At 40.9% G+C, this 19,714-nt stretch overlaps 1 protein-coding gene across 1 annotated transcript in view; it reads left to right on the top strand.

Moving 5' to 3' along the window:
- Positions 1-19,714, top strand: part of pitpnm3 (PITPNM family member 3) — a 45,901-nt gene that overhangs the window by 15,939 nt on the left and 10,248 nt on the right. Inside the window, exons 3-10 of the mRNA XM_061280850.1 lie at positions 553-660; positions 5,726-5,796; positions 5,935-6,158; positions 11,469-11,658; positions 12,663-12,797; positions 12,993-13,180; positions 15,692-15,855; positions 16,053-16,223. Of these exons, the coding sequence (XP_061136834.1) occupies positions 553-660; positions 5,726-5,796; positions 5,935-6,158; positions 11,469-11,658; positions 12,663-12,797; positions 12,993-13,180; positions 15,692-15,855; positions 16,053-16,223 (1,251 nt within the window). The remainder of the gene's footprint in view (positions 1-552; positions 661-5,725; positions 5,797-5,934; positions 6,159-11,468; positions 11,659-12,662; positions 12,798-12,992; positions 13,181-15,691; positions 15,856-16,052; positions 16,224-19,714) is intronic.

Below are 19,714 nucleotides of genomic sequence, written 5' to 3'. Positions count from 1 at the left end.
GACTAGCTAAAACTGCAATCAGGGATATTAGGCCATTATAGACTGCAAACATTTTCATTTCGCAATGTAGGATGTGGGCAGAGGCGTTGATAACACATACATTTCAAATATGAATCACAACAACCATTTTACTTTATGGACGGGAAAAGATTTTTGCTTTCCTGTTAATCACTAAACTAGTACTGAGTTTTAGAAACATTATTTCTGGGAAATGCTGGAAATGTCTCTTTCCTGGAATCCGCCAGCTAATGTCATACAAGGTCATTTGAATTGCCTTTCCCATTTTTATTTGCTACTTTTTGCTGCTGTTATTCTCGACAAAGCCGCAGAGAGAGTAAATATGACAAAAGACAAAATATCGACATGATAATGCATCCAATTACTATGCTACAGAGAGAACCAACATCAAATGATACATACCACAAAGTCCAGTTATCCGATAAAGTTTTTTATGCTTGGCGGCATATTTATTGATTTTATGTTTGTTTAATGGATGTGTTTGTGTGTGTGTGGTTGTCCATGTATGTGTGTGGTTGTGCGTGTGCGCCCCAGCAGATGTGATGGAGGGCAAAAGTGCCATGCTGCTGGGCATGAGTCAGTGGAACTCCAACGACCTGGTGGAGCAGATTGAGACATTGGGACACATGGACCCATCTCATGGTAAGCACACACAAGATACACGGTGGACTATGTCTTGCAAAACCTGAACACCAACAGTCCTCTGTCTCGCTAAGTCCTTTTTAGGAAGTAAAGACATTGTACAGGGCGAACGCAGAATGCAGTCTAGAAAGTCTTCTGACCGATAGTCATTTAAACTAAACATTGTGCGGCCTTCATTTTTGCTACTACTTGAAACAGAGTGTATGAGACAACCGTGGACAGCGAACCACATGCTGCTTCACCACGTCAGACTATACCCGATTACATTGCTGCTTGGTCTTTCTTCATTCCCTGCATCTGTTTGGTACAATCCCTTTCTCTCCCTGGCATGGAATTAACTGAAAAACAACTCTTGGTGTTTACTAGTAAAGAATGGTGTTATTTGTGGCTCGATGTAAACTGTAAACAGAAGAATCCGAAGATATTATACAGTGCATGGCATTCTGTGCATCGGTTTTGGAAAAAAAAACTAGAAAGACAACAAAATATTGGTGTTATGCAAACTTAATCTCAGCTATATTGCCAATAATGTTTTCCACCCTTAATGTGTTTGAATTGATTTAGCAGCCCCCCCTGCTGAAAATGCCAAAATGGCCTGACCTCACCGTTTCATTTGAATACCACAAGCAATATTCCAAATGTCACTGGCTTCATATTAACATGCAGCCCAGTGGTGGAGGAAAAAAAATAAAAACAAAACACAAAATGAGAACAGGGAGATGATGCTGCGACTTGATTCTTTGGTGCTTTGGAATAAAAGGAGCTTGAGCATAAACCCAAGATGAATATAAGAAGTGTGCGGGAGGTTGGTTGGGGGGGCACAAATGACGACATGCAAAATATGCAATCTGTTTGAACCTTAGAGCGCTTTCTCTCTTGCTCTCGCCGTCTGTTGGCTTCAATCGCTGCTGCTAGTGGAATAATAGCTTGGAGCTATCTGAAAATGATCAAAACTGCAGCGGTTTACTGTACAAGGTCTTTTGACGAACACGCCAGCTCTTGCCACATTGAAACCAAACATGGAATGGCCTCATGATCACATACATACAATTGTTTACTGGGCACTGATTGTTTCCTGAATTATCTTTTGTGTAGATTCCTTGCAATAAAGATGAATGCACCTCTCTGTGTGTTTTTAATTAAGCTTCCTAACTCGGGTTAGTGTTTTAATTTAAGTTTGGTTTCAAGGTCAAGAGCTTCAAATTATTGTTTCGAGCCGGTGTAAGATTTTAAATTATTGTTTCAAGATAGGGTTAGAGTCTTAAATTAAGGTTTAATGCATAGGCTGAGATCTTAAATAGGGGTTTTGAAACCAGGGTTAGAGTTTAGTGTTTCAAAGTTGCCTTTGAAGCCAAGGTTAAGGTTTCAAATTAGGGTTTCAACGCAGGCTTTAGACTCATTTAGAAAGAAAATGTAATTACTGACCTGCTTTTAATCGCTCGATTTAATCGCAATCAATTGTCTTGAGATTTTGCCGACAGCTAGTAACATTAACTATGTCTTATTTTTTATGACGGTAACGGCTTGACCCTGGAGCCTTTTTATTATTTCCATTGTGAAAACATCTTCAAAAAAAAAAATCTGCTGTAATGGTTCTGCGAAATCTCCAAATAAAAGCTAAGCGAAAGCTTTCAATGAGTGAACTTCAGTGGCAAACGTACCGCAGAGATCAAACAAATGTTTCCTGTGGAGATCCTCCACAAAGTGCCTCGCTCTCTCGCTCTCGCTCTCTCGCTCTCGCTCTCGCTCTCTCGCGACACACACGCACACACTCTCACACATAGCAACAGGGGGCCACTCACCAAAGCATCAAGGACCTGTGAAGTGCCCGGTTGTCACACAAGTACTGGACCCTTTTGAGCATTGAGCGTGACCGAATGTGCAATGAACTTTTTTTTTTGGAGACTATTTTAAGTCGTTGTTTAGTTCTCTTGTGCACTGTGGACCAATCGCATCAAAGTCATTGCATAACATGTCCATTCCCTGCATGACTGTAGAAATTGTTTTGTCTCACAAATGACTTGCAAGGAACATTTTTTTTTTTTTTTAAACTCTCTGTGGCTTATTTCTTCTCCGCAAGATGCCGGATATCATGAATAACTGTCAAGAGGAGTGATCACATTAATAGCTCCCAGCTGTCCATATTTTAGTCCCATCATCATTTGTGCGCGCGTAATAAGCGCTGACATTAGCTCGGGTCACATCGGAGTGCGGTGCAGGTCGGCCTCGTGGCTTTATGGGGAAATCTACCCGCAATTAACGCCTGAAAAGTGCAGCGGGCTCGTCTCAGTCAGCGCCGCCTATTAAATCTCTGTCTATTTGTCGCTTCCTCTGAAGCCTTTATGGCTTCCTTACCTCTCCAATTATTCCTTCAGCTCCATTTTTCCCAATTGTCCCCAGCCTGTGTGCTCCCATTTCTTCCACCACTCTGCTCTTTTCGTACATTGCCACTATCGCCAATATGTCCCTTTCTGACGTCCCTTTGCACATATTTGTCACTCTGCTCATCGAAACACTTGGTGGGATACCTCAGTAAGACACGATCATCTGATCAAAGTAGAGGTGGTGGTTTTTAGGGTAGGGTTTCGAATTAGGCTATTACAGGAGGTAGGGTTGTGTTTGTGAGAATCTTGTGTGATTCGTTTGGCATAAATTAAGGTTTGAAGCCGTCATTGGTGGTTCAAAATGGATTCCAAATTTGGGCTTCACATGATGATGATAAATCCGGGTTAGGGTTTTAAATTAGGGTTTCAAATGAGGTTCAATATATTAAGGTTTAAAATTTCAAGTTAACCTTCAAAACTGTTTTCCAGGTTAGGGCTTCAATTTAAGATTTCAAACCTGGTTTAGGGTATCAATTTAGGGTTACATATTAGGGATTCAAGCCAATTCTGAGGGTTTCAAAAGTTTGAATTATTTATAAGTAGGACTTCTCATTACGGTGTCAAGCCAAATTTAATGTTGGAAATTTGGGGAATTAGAATTTCATGCCCACCTCAAAGTCTTAGGTTAGGGTTAGAAGCAAGGGTTAAATACTGCAACACATTTTGGTGCTGGCATTGAAAAAAAAGTCTACATGCATTATTCCATTTTGCAACTGCGGAGGAAGTTGCAGCAGGAAGTCTTTGAGATAAAGACGAGTGCTCCCTCACTGGCTCGCCGGCTTTCCTCACGTCTCCCGTCCTCCTGCGGCGCTCGGCTCAAACATCTGCTCGCCTACACAAGATAAATGTGACACCACGGTGGCACGAGAGACCAGAGGGGGAACAACCAAGTGAACGGGAAAAGTGCACGCTAGAAACATCACGTTCCAAGAGGCTGTTGTGAACGTGTTATTCATGCCGTTTGCGCTAAGAGGGCTCCAAGTTGGAAGGGCGGGATCAATATTTTCCCATTTCTAAAGTCCTTTCATCTCAGATCCCTGAAGTCCTTCTTATTTGTTGACTGGTTAAAAAAGGAGAATAATTTGAAAGGAGACCTCTCCAATACTCTTGCGCTTATGTCAGGTAGTGCTCAGTTGCAATCTGACGTTGTCCAATGTGCCAAGACACACACACAAAAAAAAGCTATTTTCTTCATTGACTAATGTTAACTAATCAGATAACCAGATTCAGATGAGCTTGATACGAAATCTTACAGTTTCTGCACAAATTGATCATGCTTCCATCTTCTTTCTTCAAACGTATCCGTAACTGTATAGGCCTTGTATATACTCGGTATTGGGTATCGATAGCAACACTTGCCGTATAGCACACTGAAATCCATTCGTCATGCTAATATTGACAGATGGCTGCATTATTAGTTGCAGACATTACACTCCAAGCATATGAAGGCCTCTCATCTTGAAATAGTCCTTGTGTGAGACCCGAGAATGTTTTGCCTCCCGGGAATGCCGGAACTTTTCGCTTTCCTTCTTCCCACTCGCTCCCTCCAGCCTTTCTTCCTTCCTCTACTTTTTTTACAAGAAAGGAAAAGCTCCTCTCATTGATTTTCTGTTCGTTGTGACCAAAAATAGTGTCGCCGTGCAGCAAGCTCCCTTGAGTGCACCAGGCTAAGAATGAAGGACAAAATAAAGCCAAATAAGCATCCAATTAGAGAAGAAACAGATTGAAATGACACATTGAATAGCAGGCTTTCAATGCTTGGCTGGTTTTCTACAGAGGGGGAAAATGCATATCAACTGACCAAATAGGAGAAGCAACATCCAGTCTGCAGGTGCAATGTGGACAAATCAAGAGGCGTTAGTCTAATATCGACCACTTTCAAAAATCGACTTCCATTTGCAGAGGTGGGAGTAACTCATGTGCACGTCATGCTGTAAGTAAATGGCAAGTCTTAGCATTCAGGTGTCATGCAAATCTCAGGTTACTGTGGTAAAGGCTGGAAAATTAAGTTCAAAGTCCAAAAGTCAAGTCATACCATCCTGATAAGAAACAATATACATTAACCACAATACATTGGGGCATTTGATTGTTTGGGTAAATTTCCAAGGCGAACCTAATATTTGGATTGATCGTATTGTGACATCATGAAACCAAGACGACATAAGACGGGCGGCAGTTGATCAACAGTATCAAGTTGTACAAAATGTACGGAAGCACTGAAGCGTTGGATAAAATCTTAGAAAGGGTGAAGAAATTCAGTTCAGCTGTAATTGTCCTCTTGAATTTTAGGTTAAGCCTGCCACTTTCACTTTGGTGTTGCTCATTGAGTTTCACCAGCCACGTGTACATGAATGATTCATCTCAACAACTGAGAGGCTTTTTTTCTCAAAAGACAATTACTGAATCCAAATATAACAATTTTTGGAGCTCCCTTCATGATATTTGCCTCAACACTCCAGGTTTGCACACGTGACATAAAAAATGTACTTTTCAAATGTAACATGCCTGATTTGTCAAGTCGGGTAAGTTTAAATGGAGTCTTTGGTAAGTTTTAGCCAAACAAGTCCTAAAATTGGCAACATAGGTGTGACTTGAGTCGCTGACCTTTCTATTTGTGCCACATGTGGTTGACCCTTGTCTTATCTTGTGTTGTTGTTTTTTCTTTTATCACGTGCTTGCAGAGGGTCTTTATCGGTTGGGTGATCCACGCTGTGTGCCACAAAGCAGCATTGAAGGACTTGAGGACATAGAGGTACGGCGCTTAAAGCATTTATCCAAAACATTGAACTTGTGATCACTAACACCCAATTGTTTCACTAGCAAGAGGGAGTACAAAAAGTCACATTGCAACGTGTTGATTCACAGAGACATGGGCTGTGGTCTTTTGCAGAATTCCAAATGTCGGACGCACGTGCTGCTTCTGGTGGTGCACGGTGGGAACATCCTGGACACGGTGGGCGGTGACCCCAGCGCTAAGGCAGGCGACGTGGCTACCCTGGCGTCCGTGCTCAACAAGGTGACACGGGCGCACTTCCAGGCCGCCGCTGAGCATGTGATGATCAAATTGGTGCCGTGCCCTGCTGTGTGTGCTGAAGCCTTCTCGCTGGTGTCCAAGTAAGTGTTAAATCTCGTGGTTGGAATTTGTCACTCTGCATAAATGCACATTTTTGTCTTCTTTTCATTGTGTCTCTAATCCGCTTCCGTCTATGAAAGCACTTTTGCAGTTATTTCTGCTTACGTTTGCAATAGTTTGGTCTTGCTCCAATATTTAACATTTCTTACTGGTGCCATCTTTTTAATGATTCATTTCACCTTTGGGCGTTTTTAAGCGGATGTTGTGAATTAATGTTTCCTGGCAGAGGTATCTTTGTAGGTTCAGTGGTAATTGATGTTTGATTTGCATTCATCTTTCATTTGTGGCATTCTTTTTTTAATGGATCCGGACGGCTGGTGTCACCTCGGCCCTCATTATGAATTATACAGCCTCGTGTCCAATAAAACAATTCTTTTGCAGTGCAGAGTGCCTTTGTTGAGGAGAAATAGATAGAGAAAACCATATCAGGAGGAATAAAGCCCATTTTGACTCTGTGTTATCTTTTTTTAAAGAGCTAAAGGTGTCGTTTCACATTTGGACCACTTTGTTTGGTTTTGTGTGTTTTGGTTGAATGGTCACAGACAAAATGTGTTTGGCGGTGCAGAAGGAACACAGCAGTCCTTTGGGCACCGTGCCGCTGCATAGGCTTGACATACACGTTACAGCCTTCAGTTATTTGCGCATCAAATATTTAAAAAGCATTCCTGCCGGAATCAAGAGGGAATTAATTATTTTCTCATGATTCGCAAGAATGCGTTGCATGCAGCCATGTATTATCATTGCCATCTGTTTGTTTCAAGCGTGGGTTAGGGTTTCAAGTTTGGGTTCAAATGTATGTTTTAAACCAAGGTTAAGGTTACAAAGTCGTGTTTTAGGTCTGTAATAGGGTTCCAAGCAATGCTTTATGTTTAGTGCTTTAACCTAGCAACACAACCGAGATTTTGAAGGTTGGATTAGGGTTTTACATTAAGGCTTTTACCAAGGATGGGGTTGTAAAGATGGGTTCACGTTTGAAATTAGTGTTTCAAGCTATGGTTTGCTTTTCAATATAGAAAACAAATAAGATACAGTTTTAAATTGTGACATTTTGTGGAGCCTAATTTACATCTGATGGAGCCCTGCAAATCTGGGGACCTCAGTTTAAAAGAGAACCAGTGTTTTCGGCCATCATGACATCATTCTCAACAGTTATAACTTCCATTACAGACGTCATTATAGTTATGGCATTGTCTTGTGTTGCTCAGGTGGGCGTACAGAGCCTCATTTGACTCACACGACACAAACAAAAACATAGGAGGAACAGGTGGAAAGCCTTCACTGGCTAATTTCCATTTGCAGCCAACAGCTTGGCTGACGAAAATAAAAATAAAATGACGCGGAGATGGCACAAGGAAAAAGTTTCACACAACATGGTTGGAAATGGTGCACTGTCGGGCATCCCCGTGGAGACTCTCTTTAGCTTGTTCTGTTGTGTAGACAGCCTGTCGCACCCTGAAAGGTCCGCCGTTATTATCTTAGCCACAGGAGTTGCTGAAGGTAACCTGTCAAAACAACACAAACTGCGATCTATAAACAAACATTCGTACTAGGGGTAGCTACTTCCAATATTATTTCTCTTCAGATTAGGTTTTGGTTTAGGATTGTACATTTGAGTTTAGGACTGGATTATTTAGACATTTTTTAAGTTTTAATGTCATGGTTGGGGTTTCCAGTTTGAGTTTCAAACTAAGGTTTCAAGATATGTTTAGATTTTTAAATTATGGTTTAAATGGGGCTAACAAAAATTAGGTTTTTAAATTAGGGTTAGTGTTTCAATCCAGGATTAGGATTAAAACATTTTAAAGGCAGTTTTTGGGTTCAAGTGAGGGTTTTAAACAAAAATTGGGTTGTCAAATTAGTGTTAGGGTTTTAATCCAGGTTTAGGGTTTCTAAATTAGGATTTCAACACGGAATTGGGTTTTTATATCAGGTCTTCAAATCTGGATTTCAAATCTACATTGGGGTTTTAAATTAGGGTGTCAAGCCATCAGTGATGTTTCAAATCAAGGTTTGTGTTTCAAGTGAGTATTTGGATTTGGAAACAAGGTTAAAACAGGTTTAGGGTTTTAAGGCAGATCTGGGGTTTCAAATGAGGGATTTCAACGACGATGAGGTTTCAAATTGGGGTTTAAAACACATGGTTAGGATTTCAAATTGTCAAGCCAACATGCCTGACGCTGCTGTCTGAGCCAGAGCAGAATGGGGAAAACGGCTGCACAGTCGAGAATGCTGCTTGGCCAATTAACGGCAAAAGGTTTCCGAATTGATTTCCTTTCACGCCCACCAGCCTTTGGTGCCTGCCCGACGCCTCTGTACCACCTTGACGGAAAAGAAACAATTGGACTATTAAAAAGCTGACATGAGCGGAAGGATGGAGAGAAGCCCTGGAGGATGGAATAAGAAAGAAGAGATGAAGGTCTACCTTGGACTCTCATTATTCTGGCAGGTGGCGATTAACTACTGCGCCTATTTACAGTCTCACGCTGTTAATGAAGAGACGCTGAGGAGCACATTAGCTTGTATTTCTACATCCAGAGTGCAATTAAGACAGACGCTGACACGTTTTGTTTTCCTTATGTGAGAGGTTTTTATCTTTTAACAGCATTGAGGGAGTCCAGGTTGATTGGTAGTGTTATCTTGTGCTGTTAATGGAGCCCCATCGTCAGAACCCCTTTGTGAGGCCTGCAAGCGCATCTCCGAAGGCCCTCATGTCTATAATGAGAATTAAGAGAAATGAATCGGAAATGAGGGAAACAGAGAAGTCACTTAAATACTTCTTGTGTGACTGCCTTAGCCACTAGAGGGCAGTATAAAACATGACAAAAACGCATATGCGGATGTAAGATGCAGTTCTTAAGTCGATTTTTGCAGAGGATAAAGAACATCTGCTTGTGCGTATTATCATATCGTCCAACTGCTTCAGATAATTAAAATATTTATTGCTTGAAGGGTTATGTTACTATATATTATAACATCATATATATATCGTAACATCAATGTGGGGAGTGAAGAAAAACAGCTTGAAGTAAGCACTGTATATCATTAGCCTCTTGAAATCACGTCGTAAGTCAAATTTTGCCAAAAACGATTATTTTCCTTTAACATCTACTCAGGATGCTGGCTTCCGATCAAATCAGCTACATCCTTTGTTAAATGAATAATTCTTTACCCCTAAAATGAAATTATCCAAAAATACAATCCAATCAGAATTTGGTTCATATTGGCCATTATTTTAAGAGGGTGACAATCTTGATTTGTTCGCTATCTGCGGCTTGTTGCAAAATCATCTTATATTAGTTTATTAGCTTATATTAGTAAACCCATAACTCAAATTTTGCAGTCTACTAAAACAAATCTTGGAAAATCTGTAAATCAATGTACCGTCGTATTGTGACAAATTTTACAAAAAGAACATGACCTAGATTCTTAATGAAAATAGAGTTTTGCCTCCTACTTACACAAAAAGCTTTGACAGCACTTCCTCCTAAGTATTCAATCCAGTGTTGCAATATTTTCCAATTCTCATGTCCACTATTATCTAACAAGTGTGTTGGGCTCTAAAAGCAAAAAAAAAAAAAAGGAAAAAAAAAAACACACAATCTCTCTAAAAGGAAGCCTCTGGGAGCGCCAGTCAAGCGGCATCTCTAGAGGCTTGGAATGCATCCTGCATGCTAGACAGTCACACATCACACAGTCCATGCATCGTGACGAATCCCGGGATGCTTCACGGCTGTGTGTCCTTCTTGATAACTTCTCCACTGGGTCCCCAGCCAGGGTTATAAAAAAAAAAAAAATCTAATACATTTGCTCAGCGAGTGTTAACAAGTGTAAGTGACAGGAGACGGAGAGCAACTGACAACTGATCTTTTCATCCCCTTTCATTATTCCGCGTGCCTTTAATTATTTTTGCAAGTGTCTGCGTGTTATGAAAAATGTGCTTGTCAGTGCTTTTGTAGCTAAATGAATTCATGCAATACATCAAAAAGAACACAGAACTACTAGTGATATCATCAAGTAGATTGAAATGACGTTCAATATGATTTGAAAAGACAATGTAGAACTGCGTTTTGCAAACACAGGTGTGCTGTTAGAAAATATTTTATTATTTCAACTATTAATTGAATTGAAATGTAGCTACTGTACTTTTTGAATAATGTCATTTGGTTTTTCAGTTTATCGGAGGGGTGGAGGCTGTCATTTTTTAGAGGAGGGTGGGGGAATTCTCCTTCTTTTTTTAAAGCCCTATTGCCCATGGGGGTTGGACTAGTTTCATAGCTAACCAAGTGCTGTGTCTTTCCAAAATGATGACCGGCATTAGCTCTTCAATGTGCCCAAATCTAATCTTCATTGCACATGATCTGCGGTGTATGAAGTTTTTTTTTAATCATTATGACTGCAAGAGTGAGAGACTGTGTGGTTAATGTTTATTGAGTTGTTAACCGAGTGAATTTATGTAGTTATGTTTGTTTTATTGATGCGTGTGTCGCTGCAAGTAGAAAGGCAAACAATTTATTGCAAATGACCTATTCTGCAGAGCCCAAGTTTGACAAGCATCACTATCAATGCTTGGACGTGCACTCACGGAGCAGGCACCCCTCCGCCACTGACGCGTTGCAGCCTTGGCCGAGCTTTGCTGCCACTTCCTGTAATCCTGGCAACTGATGGATGGCGTTGACAGTCAGTCAGTGCTCGGAGAGCGTGTCGGGCGATGCCATCTTTCCCCCTGCGCTATCACACCCGTGCACACACATCCATTAAAGTCAACTTGGCTGACACACACATGCAGGCGCTCACTCGCGCAAAGAGATTTTATTCCTTGTGACACAACGAAGATTTTTCTTCTTATCTGTGCCCTGAAAAAAAATCCATGTCGCACCAGAATATTCACTCATCCGTCCATTTGCATTCGCTCATTCAAGGTCAAGTCACGAGGGCAGCAGCCTTAGTCTTTCCACAAGCACTTCATCCACATGTTGCCTTGGGATCCTGATATGTTAGAAGGCCAACTGAGCCCTCCAGTGTGTTCTGGGCCTCCTCTTGCTGGGTCATACCCTCAAAACCTCATCATGGAGGCGTCCAGGGGGCAACTTAACTAGATGCCTAAGCCACCTCATCTATCGCCTCCTAATGCCGAGGAGTGGCAGCTCTATTCTGACAAAGTCAAGAAGTTTAAAACAAATAAAAAATAAATTTAAAACAAGGGTAATAAATCAAAATATAGATTTTTTTTTATGCTCTGTAAAGATTTTTGGTTCTGTTGATGATTTGTGCATCCCTTCTTGCTCTTCCAGTCTCAACCCGTATAGCTACGACGAGAGCTGCGTGTCGAGCAGCGTGGACCACCTGCCGCTGGCCGCCCTGCCGCTGCTTGCCATCGTCTCACCACGCTACCAGGACGCCGTCGCCACCGTCATCGCCCGCGCCAACCAGGTCTACCGCAGTTTCTTGGAGTCTGATGATGGCCAGGGCTTCACGGGACAGGTGCGTGGATTTGCCTCGGGTTTATGCTTTCCTTCTTTTTCCTTATCTCATGTCATGTTATCAAAGTTTTGAAAAGGGAAATTGAATGTTTTTTTAAGGATCATCCAAAGTTTGTTTCACAGTAGATATTTGAAAAAATAAATAAATCTCGCAGGGGGTCGATAAAATCTCGATTAGCCAATCAACCAAAGGACAGAATCAAGAGCTGCAGGTTAAAAGTGGCTAAGGTGATTACAAGAAAGGTATAATTACAATCTCACCAGTGGCTATTACTCTTGATTAGTTCGACTCTTGGGGCGACACAGTGGTCTCAGTGACTCAGTGGTACATATTAGATTTGATCTTTTTTTTTGTTTTTACACACTACGGCAGAGAGTTTTAATGAAGACGATCAATAATTACATTTGCCTTTGCTGATTGTTATAATTGTTCACCGCAGTTCACCACAAAGGGAACTTAATTTATTTAAAGGTCCCATATTATTAAAATCGAAATGTTTTCATTTTTATGCATAATGTAGGTTAAAATAAATCTGTGACATTAACTTTGACGGATAAACAGTTTGGCATTTGCATGCAATAGCCTTTGAAAGGCAAAGGCCTGCAAAACAAGTGGAATTGAATTCCATTGGGTACTTTGGTGACTCATTCAAGTATCTGCCCACTCATCTCAGAAAAAATGGCTGACGGCAACTGCATCATAGTTCAAAACTAAATCGTGCTGTATTGGCCACATTTTGTGGAGGATGTCTTCATCACAGTAAGCTTTAGCACATGCAACAAATACATTTCGACATGTCGAGACATTTTTGATCTTTAAAATTTCAACTGTAAGATCTTTATCATCAATTACGGATGGTCGCCATTTTTATGAAGGAATGAAAGAAATCGCTTGAGACTTTACTGCTTCCTAAAAATATTTACACCCGTGGAGACTGTTAAAATGTGTCCTTTAAAAAGGTGACGGAGCCCTCCTTAAAGCATGTGTATGCGTGTTGTATGCAGGTGTGCCTAATGGGCGACTGCGTGGGTGGCGTGTTGTGTTTTGATGCCCTGTGCTTCAGCAACCAACAAAGACCTGGCAGCCCAAACGACAACACCACCAGTGGCAGCAGGAACAACAGCACCGAAAGCCTCAAGGTGATTGTTAAGCCTACTCAGATAGGCAAAACGCTAACAATTGGAATTCTAACATATGGCAAGAAAGCAAATCAAATAAAAGAAGCGGTGAGGCAGATTGCTAAGGATTTAAGATCTTGCCCTAGTACTTTTACAAACTAGAATTAATGAAATGGTAAGATGCTAGAATTCCATTTGTTTACGTTCTCCTTTCAGGAAAACCCAGGCCTACTTGGAGAGTCTAGTCCTAGTTTAAGCTCCAGCAAAAGGCTTAGTAAGAGCAACATCGACATCTCGGCACCCAATGAAGGCTGTTGCCAGGGTCCGCCGTCCCTCTGCCGCAAGCAGAGCGACTCGTACGACGGTGACACGTCATCCACCGGCCAGCACGTCTTCTTTTCCAGGTGACTATTGGATTCTTACTGGCATCCATGTGGTTAAAGTTAGTGCCATTTACTTATCATAACCCTGCACCCATCCCTTGACGAAGGTGACTAAACCTAACTTCACCCTGACGTCTCCTGATACAAAAAAAAAAAAAAACACATTGCCATTTTCGAGCAACCTCCCCTATTCATTATTTTCCCTTTTCTCTAGCCTCAAGGGATTAGTTCACTTCAAGATGGCAGTGAAGGCAGGGAAAGTATGTTAGACTCCAGGGGAATCAGGGAAAACCTGTGGATTTTATTTGTAATATTATCTGACACACCCGGTACCTGCCGTCCAGTATTGCCAGCATTTGCTCTCACTCTCAATCTGTCTGTGTGCGATATGTGTGTTTGGTATTCACATTCCAACCTCATCCCAGTCTATCTGGACCATCTGGCTCCAGCTTCTCTTCAATGTTTGCATTCTGACTGGCCGTATTCCACCTCAACGTCACTCACCCGTCTGCTTGCGCTATAAATAGTCACTTTGTGTCGTACACCCTCGGTCATGTAATATATATGCAGATGGCACCCCATTAATCCACACGGATGATCACAGCAAGCGCTCACCTTTGGCTTGTGATTCCGTAGAGAAGAGGTTAACCTCTGCCCTCGTTTCCTCGGTGGACACGACCGGTCACCCATTACCCGCTCATAGTAGATGTTTTCCAACAGCCTTCTTCAATCATATTTTAAAGGCAATGCATTCTGGAAAAGTGACTTCCAGGAAGCACTCTCATGTCAAGGGGAAACCGAAAAGTAGAGCTGCAGTGTTGTTGGATACGTAGATTTGCGTTACCTAGTTTCTTATAACAGTCACATACTGTTAATGCCCAACAAAATATTGCTTAGCATTATAACAAAGGAACTGACATTATTTTTTCCCAACGACTGCATTAAAAAAAATCCACCTCTCAGAGTGACACCCCCCATGAAACGCTACAAAACAGGGCGAACAGTGTTTTGATTTAGGCAATGCCACAATAACTGTAATAAAAGCTTGTCTGATGGGCATATCAAGCACCAAATTGGGCCACTCGGAAGCCTCCCGACATCCAACAAGAAAGTACTTTACATGGGCGACATCACATCTAATTAGCTCGCATAGATTGTTTGCACATTGCTCACGAGCCATAAAGCCCATTTTAGACGTCCAAGACTTTTAGCTTCATTTAACTTGCACACTGTCATTGTGTTTTTACAATTTATTCCATTATGACTTGAATGCAAAAGAGCTTATTTGGAAATTGAGTCAACTTTAATCTAGCATAATGTCGCCATTTGTTAGCTACAGACACAGTGCTGAAGGATAAAATAAATGGTAGTCAGCATGTCTTACGTCTTCCTTTGTGAACCAGAAATTGACCTGCCCGAACAAACAAGGACATTTTCAATCGTATTTTTCCCCTTGTTTTCCGATCAATTTCTCCTAACCATAGGGTATTAAATGCTCTTCTGTTAGATGACATAAAGCTGCGTATCGACTTGTTTTCATCCATACAACTGAAGAACTCATAGCGGTCTGTGAGTATATCATCCTACTGTATAAAGGAGCCCAGATGTCATTTGAAGTCATTTTGTTCAGATGAAATTGATTTCAGTATATATTTGCTTAGTGGTGTGCCTTGCCTTAATAAAGGTTGGGAAACACTGCATGAGACATTCACACTGTGGTGCCAGGTGCTTTTGTATCCGCATCAAGAAAATGAAAGTCAACCAAATCCTGGTGCTGTATTGATTTGAAGATGTTCGCAGAAAGTTGCCTAATCCCTTTTTCTTGTACAAGAGTCAATATGGAAACATTGTCCTGCTAGAAATTCTGTCTGTCAGCACAGGGTCGTCACAGAGAATCAACTCACAGGCCCTCAGGCTGGTTGTGTCGTGCGTTAGGCATAGTGTGTATGTTTGTGTGTGTGTGCGTGTGTGTGGCTGAATCATAAAGGCGAGACGCTGACGACTGCCACAGAATGCTAAACCAAGACACTGGCTTGAAAAGTGAGCCCCAGATGTGCATCTTAATGTGACTCCACTGTGATCATATTTGGACATAATAATGCAATTTACAATACAAGCAAACTCGCTTACATTCATTCTTTAGAGACCAAATTAAGATTATAGTATGGAATTAGAGTTTCAAATCAGATTTGGACTCACAAATTTGGGTTCTAAGCCAAATTGTGGTTTTACGACAGTGTGAAGATGAATGAAATGAAGATTTAAGCCTGAGTTAAGGTTTCACACAAGGTTTATGATATAGATCAGGGGTCGTCAACTGGTTTTGTCCAAGGGACCTCTATTAAATCCAAGAAGCAACTCAGGGACCACTGGGTTAGGGTTTCAAAGTAGAGTTAACAACTTGGTTAGGTTTACAAACAAGGACTATGGTTCCCACGGTGTCAAAATCAGCAGGTTTAGGCTCCATCTTGGCCACGTGTCTTTGAAGTGGGATGTCATGATCTTCCTTGCGTGTTTTTTCTTTGTGTGCAGTCTGATAAAGGAGAACGCAGAGGTTCGCGCCAGCAGTAGCAGCAGCCCCAGTCTGCTGATCAACCCCGGACGCTTTGACTTTGACGTATCATACTGCTTCCTGCTGGGTTGTCCGCTGGGTCTGGTGCTGGCCATGCGTCGCACCGTGCTGCCCACCGTTCGGGGTGAGGCCGTGCAACATGCTATGTACATGCATCAGTCGGCTAACCTTTATTTTCAAAAAGGAAAAAATGGTGTTTATTGCGTTTAGGAACTGGGTCATGTTCAATTATTGAAGTTGTTTGAAAAAACAAACAAAGCATGAGATGGGGTCAAGTCTCTTGCTCACGGCTGTTTTAACAAGCGTGTCACTGTCTGTCAGTGCATCAGCTCCATCCGGCCTGCTCTCAGATCTTCAACCTGTTCTTCCCATCGGACCCTTCAGCCTCCAGGCTGGAGCCTCTTCTGCAGCCTCTTTTTCACAAGCTGCCACCCTTCGCCGTGCCACGCTACCAGCGCCACCCTCTAGGCGACGGGCGCTCCTTGGTCATAGGTGAGAGACAGAACCATCCATATGATTTTTTTTTAAACTGTGGATTATTGATTGTTCCGCGACCCCCGTGGGGACAAGCGGTAAGGAAAAGGGATGGATGGATTGATTGTTGTTGTGTTTGCTACTATTCTGCGCAATGGTATCGATAATGAATAACAGGCATTTTATGACTCATATATTTGGTGAACTTTGGTGGGTATCAAGGATAAAAGCCGAGAGTGATGACATGTACATTGCGCAAGGGTTATAGCACACTTTATGCCGTGGCGCTTTTTTAAAAAAAAAATTGTTGATTATATCTAAGTATTGTTTTTTTTTAATCTACTCTGGTGCATTGTGATTTAAGTGCGGTAGTTTTTTTTTCCGTTTATTTCTACTACGCACAATGGTGTTTATGCAGTCACATTAATCATAGGAACATCGTGTGTCCATGATTTTATGGGCCATGGATCTTTTTTGACAACGTGGAATATTGCAATTGACTTTTTCCTATCGTGAAAGGTGGCATTCATTATCAATAACTGGTGAAAGAGCAATCAACATTAATTATGTTTGCATGACCAAGTGCTATGGAGTTAGTGTACTAATAGTTCAGTTCATTTCCATTTGCGCAAGGTGGCTGGTGTTTATGAATAGCCTGCGTGGAGTAATCAGATTACATTGAGGAAGTTTCATGTCCACAATGCTTGTGCGTGCATGTGTGCCTGTGAGTGACCAAGTTTGCTAAGGACTTTCTTTTTTTCACTCTGTGGATTTCTTGTCTATGGGTTTTTAAAGTGCGCCGGGTTTGGGGAAAGAGTAAGACTCAAGGGGACCCAAGCATGGTTTTAATGGCCAAGTCTGACTACTGTTGCTTAACTGCACCTAGCTTTAACTTGAAAATTCTGACAGACAAAACTCAAGACCCTAAATGAGGGTGGGTTCTCCTCCCCACCTAGATGGCCATAAGGATGAAAACCCCACAAAGCATCAGCACCTCGTCACTAAAGTTTAATTACAGTTTAATAAGTGATGAGCACATTCAAGTGGAAAATGAATTAGAGGATTAATTTTACAGCACAGCTGAAAGTAGTTTGAAGGTCTTCCACGCCCACAAACTTCAGTGTGTCCTATTCGTTGTCTTCTTTAGCACACTCGCACACACGCCTTCAGCTGAATTTAGAAACATGCAGAGAAAATGATTTATTCCGAAATGTTATGGCGCATTGACTTTGTATCCGTGTGGCCATGAGTTAATTTGATGTTCAATAAAACCTGGCAAAAATACATTTGTATTTTCAAATAGAAGAATCTTTAATTAATTTACATATTTTTTCCTACATGAAAACTGCTTTGGATCTATTTCGCGTGATTTGGTTTTAGTTTTTTTTTTAACGGATTAATCATAAAAACTGAGGTTCCACTGCAGTATGATAGTTTCAATGCAATTACTTCCCCTCATCTAGTATTTTGCAGCAAGCAATGGTCATGCTTGTAGCCCATCTGATCCCCATGCAATATCAAGAAGGGCCCCAGATTCGTTTTTATTCGTTTAGGTTGAGTTTTATTAATGGCAAAAAGAAAATGTGTGACAATGATGTACAAGCAGAAATGAAGCCAATATCATGATGTAGCAACCGCACATGCCCACCAAAAATGAAAGAAGGCAACTGGAACTTCCACAACATTGCTGTGATTCGAGCTAAGGTAGGGTAGGCAGGCAACGCTTAACCGATTGAATGTTGCCTGGTTTTAAAGGTTTTACGCTGAAGGCGGTTTGACCCTTTTGGACCAGCTGTCAAAGCAGATGAATGTGCAATATGCAAATGAGCTGTTGCAACGGCTCGGAGGAGCCAATCACGCGAGGGCTCCAACCTGCTTTGACATTCTCATCCATTCTCACTTGAGCTTGGATGAAGATGGATGAATGTAATAAAGAAAAAGAGTGAGAAGCTTCTCTTCTTGATTCCAGTGGTACGCCAAAAAGGATTAAAAAAAGGAAAGAAGAGCATGGGGATTGCATCATATGATTAATATTGATCACCTATCTAATGAGGCTTTATTGTAAAGATTATAATATATAGTACATACCATGAAATCACTTTCTAATGGATGCGACAGAGAGCTGAGATTCGTTTTATTCATATTTTAACTATGTATGCTGTGTTTGTATTCATATTTTATTTATTGTTTGTTTAAATACCATTGTTATAGTTTAAATGACTCCTGCTTGGATTTTTTTTAAAGTTTAACATTTATTTTATTTATTTGTTTGTTTATCAGATACTGTATTGTTTGTTCATTTTCATGTTTAGACTTTGTTTTTTTCTTTATTTACTCATGTTTTAAGACCAAGATGGTTATTTTAACACTAATAGACAAAACACGTCCATTTTTTGATTTAATAAGCAAATCAAATAATTGAACGACATATAATATAATATATATTATAATATGTATATATATAATATAATTATTCATTTACTTTTGTCCAAAGACCAAAGTAATGATGTAAATGACTCTCAATATACAATTTATTTATTTATATAATAATATTTATATAATAATATTATATATAATTATATATATATATATATATATATTATTATTATTATATAATGATAATTATATATAATATTTATATAATAATATTTATATGTAGGCTATTATTTTTAAAGACTCTTTGGAGGCTGCGGCGCATTCAACTCAGCAAGCGAAAACTCGGCTTCATTCTTCCTTTTTTCACAACCGGTGCGCCAGCCTCTGCGTCAACCGTCAATAAAAAATGAATCTGCGACCTCATTATCTCTGCTTCTGGTTTCTTTTTCCCCCATCTCTCGTCGTTTTTGTTTGTGTGTGCTTGGGAAGTGAGGCGCCTTATGCGAAATGTCACTCAGGAAGAAGAGTAACGCTCTTCTCTTTGACGGGTGTCCTCATTAGCTAACAGTGGCATGATGCATTCGCAGTCACATACGAGAGTAAATAAAAAAAAAAAACACAACTCAAAGAATCCGAGTCAGGTGGTCATCCGCTTTACACTCTTCCCATCTTCATTACTGGAACAAATCCACTTTGAATGGGGCCTGGACTGAGAGAATTTATTAATCACACCTGAGACCCGAGATCACATGTATCCTCGAGGTCGCAACAAGGAGCATCTGCTACTTTATTTAGAGAAGCTCCAGCTGCCAACTTGTGTTGTTTCCAGCTTGTTATTGTGCTCCAGCATGGTCGTTAAGTCCGTATTTGTGTGTAAGCCACATGTGTCTTCCTAGTTTATTCCAAATAAGACCAAGGAGAGCGATAAGGTTAGGGTTTTGAATTAGGAGTTGAGGCCATAAGGTTAGGGTTTCAAATTATGGCTTCAAGCCTGATTTAGGGTTTCACACAAGGGTTGGTGTTAGGGTCCAACAATGTTCTTAGAGGCCAGGGCGTGCTGTTTCAAGGTGTTTTATGAATTTGGGTTGGGGTTTTAATTTAGGCTTACAAGTGAGGGTTGGGGATTCCATTTT

The sequence above is a fragment of the Syngnathus typhle genome, linkage group LG6 (genome assembly GCF_033458585.1).
Source record: "Syngnathus typhle isolate RoL2023-S1 ecotype Sweden linkage group LG6, RoL_Styp_1.0, whole genome shotgun sequence".
NCBI lineage: Eukaryota > Metazoa > Chordata > Actinopteri > Syngnathiformes > Syngnathidae > Syngnathus > Syngnathus typhle.
This window is presented reverse-complemented; position numbering and strand designations above follow the sequence as displayed.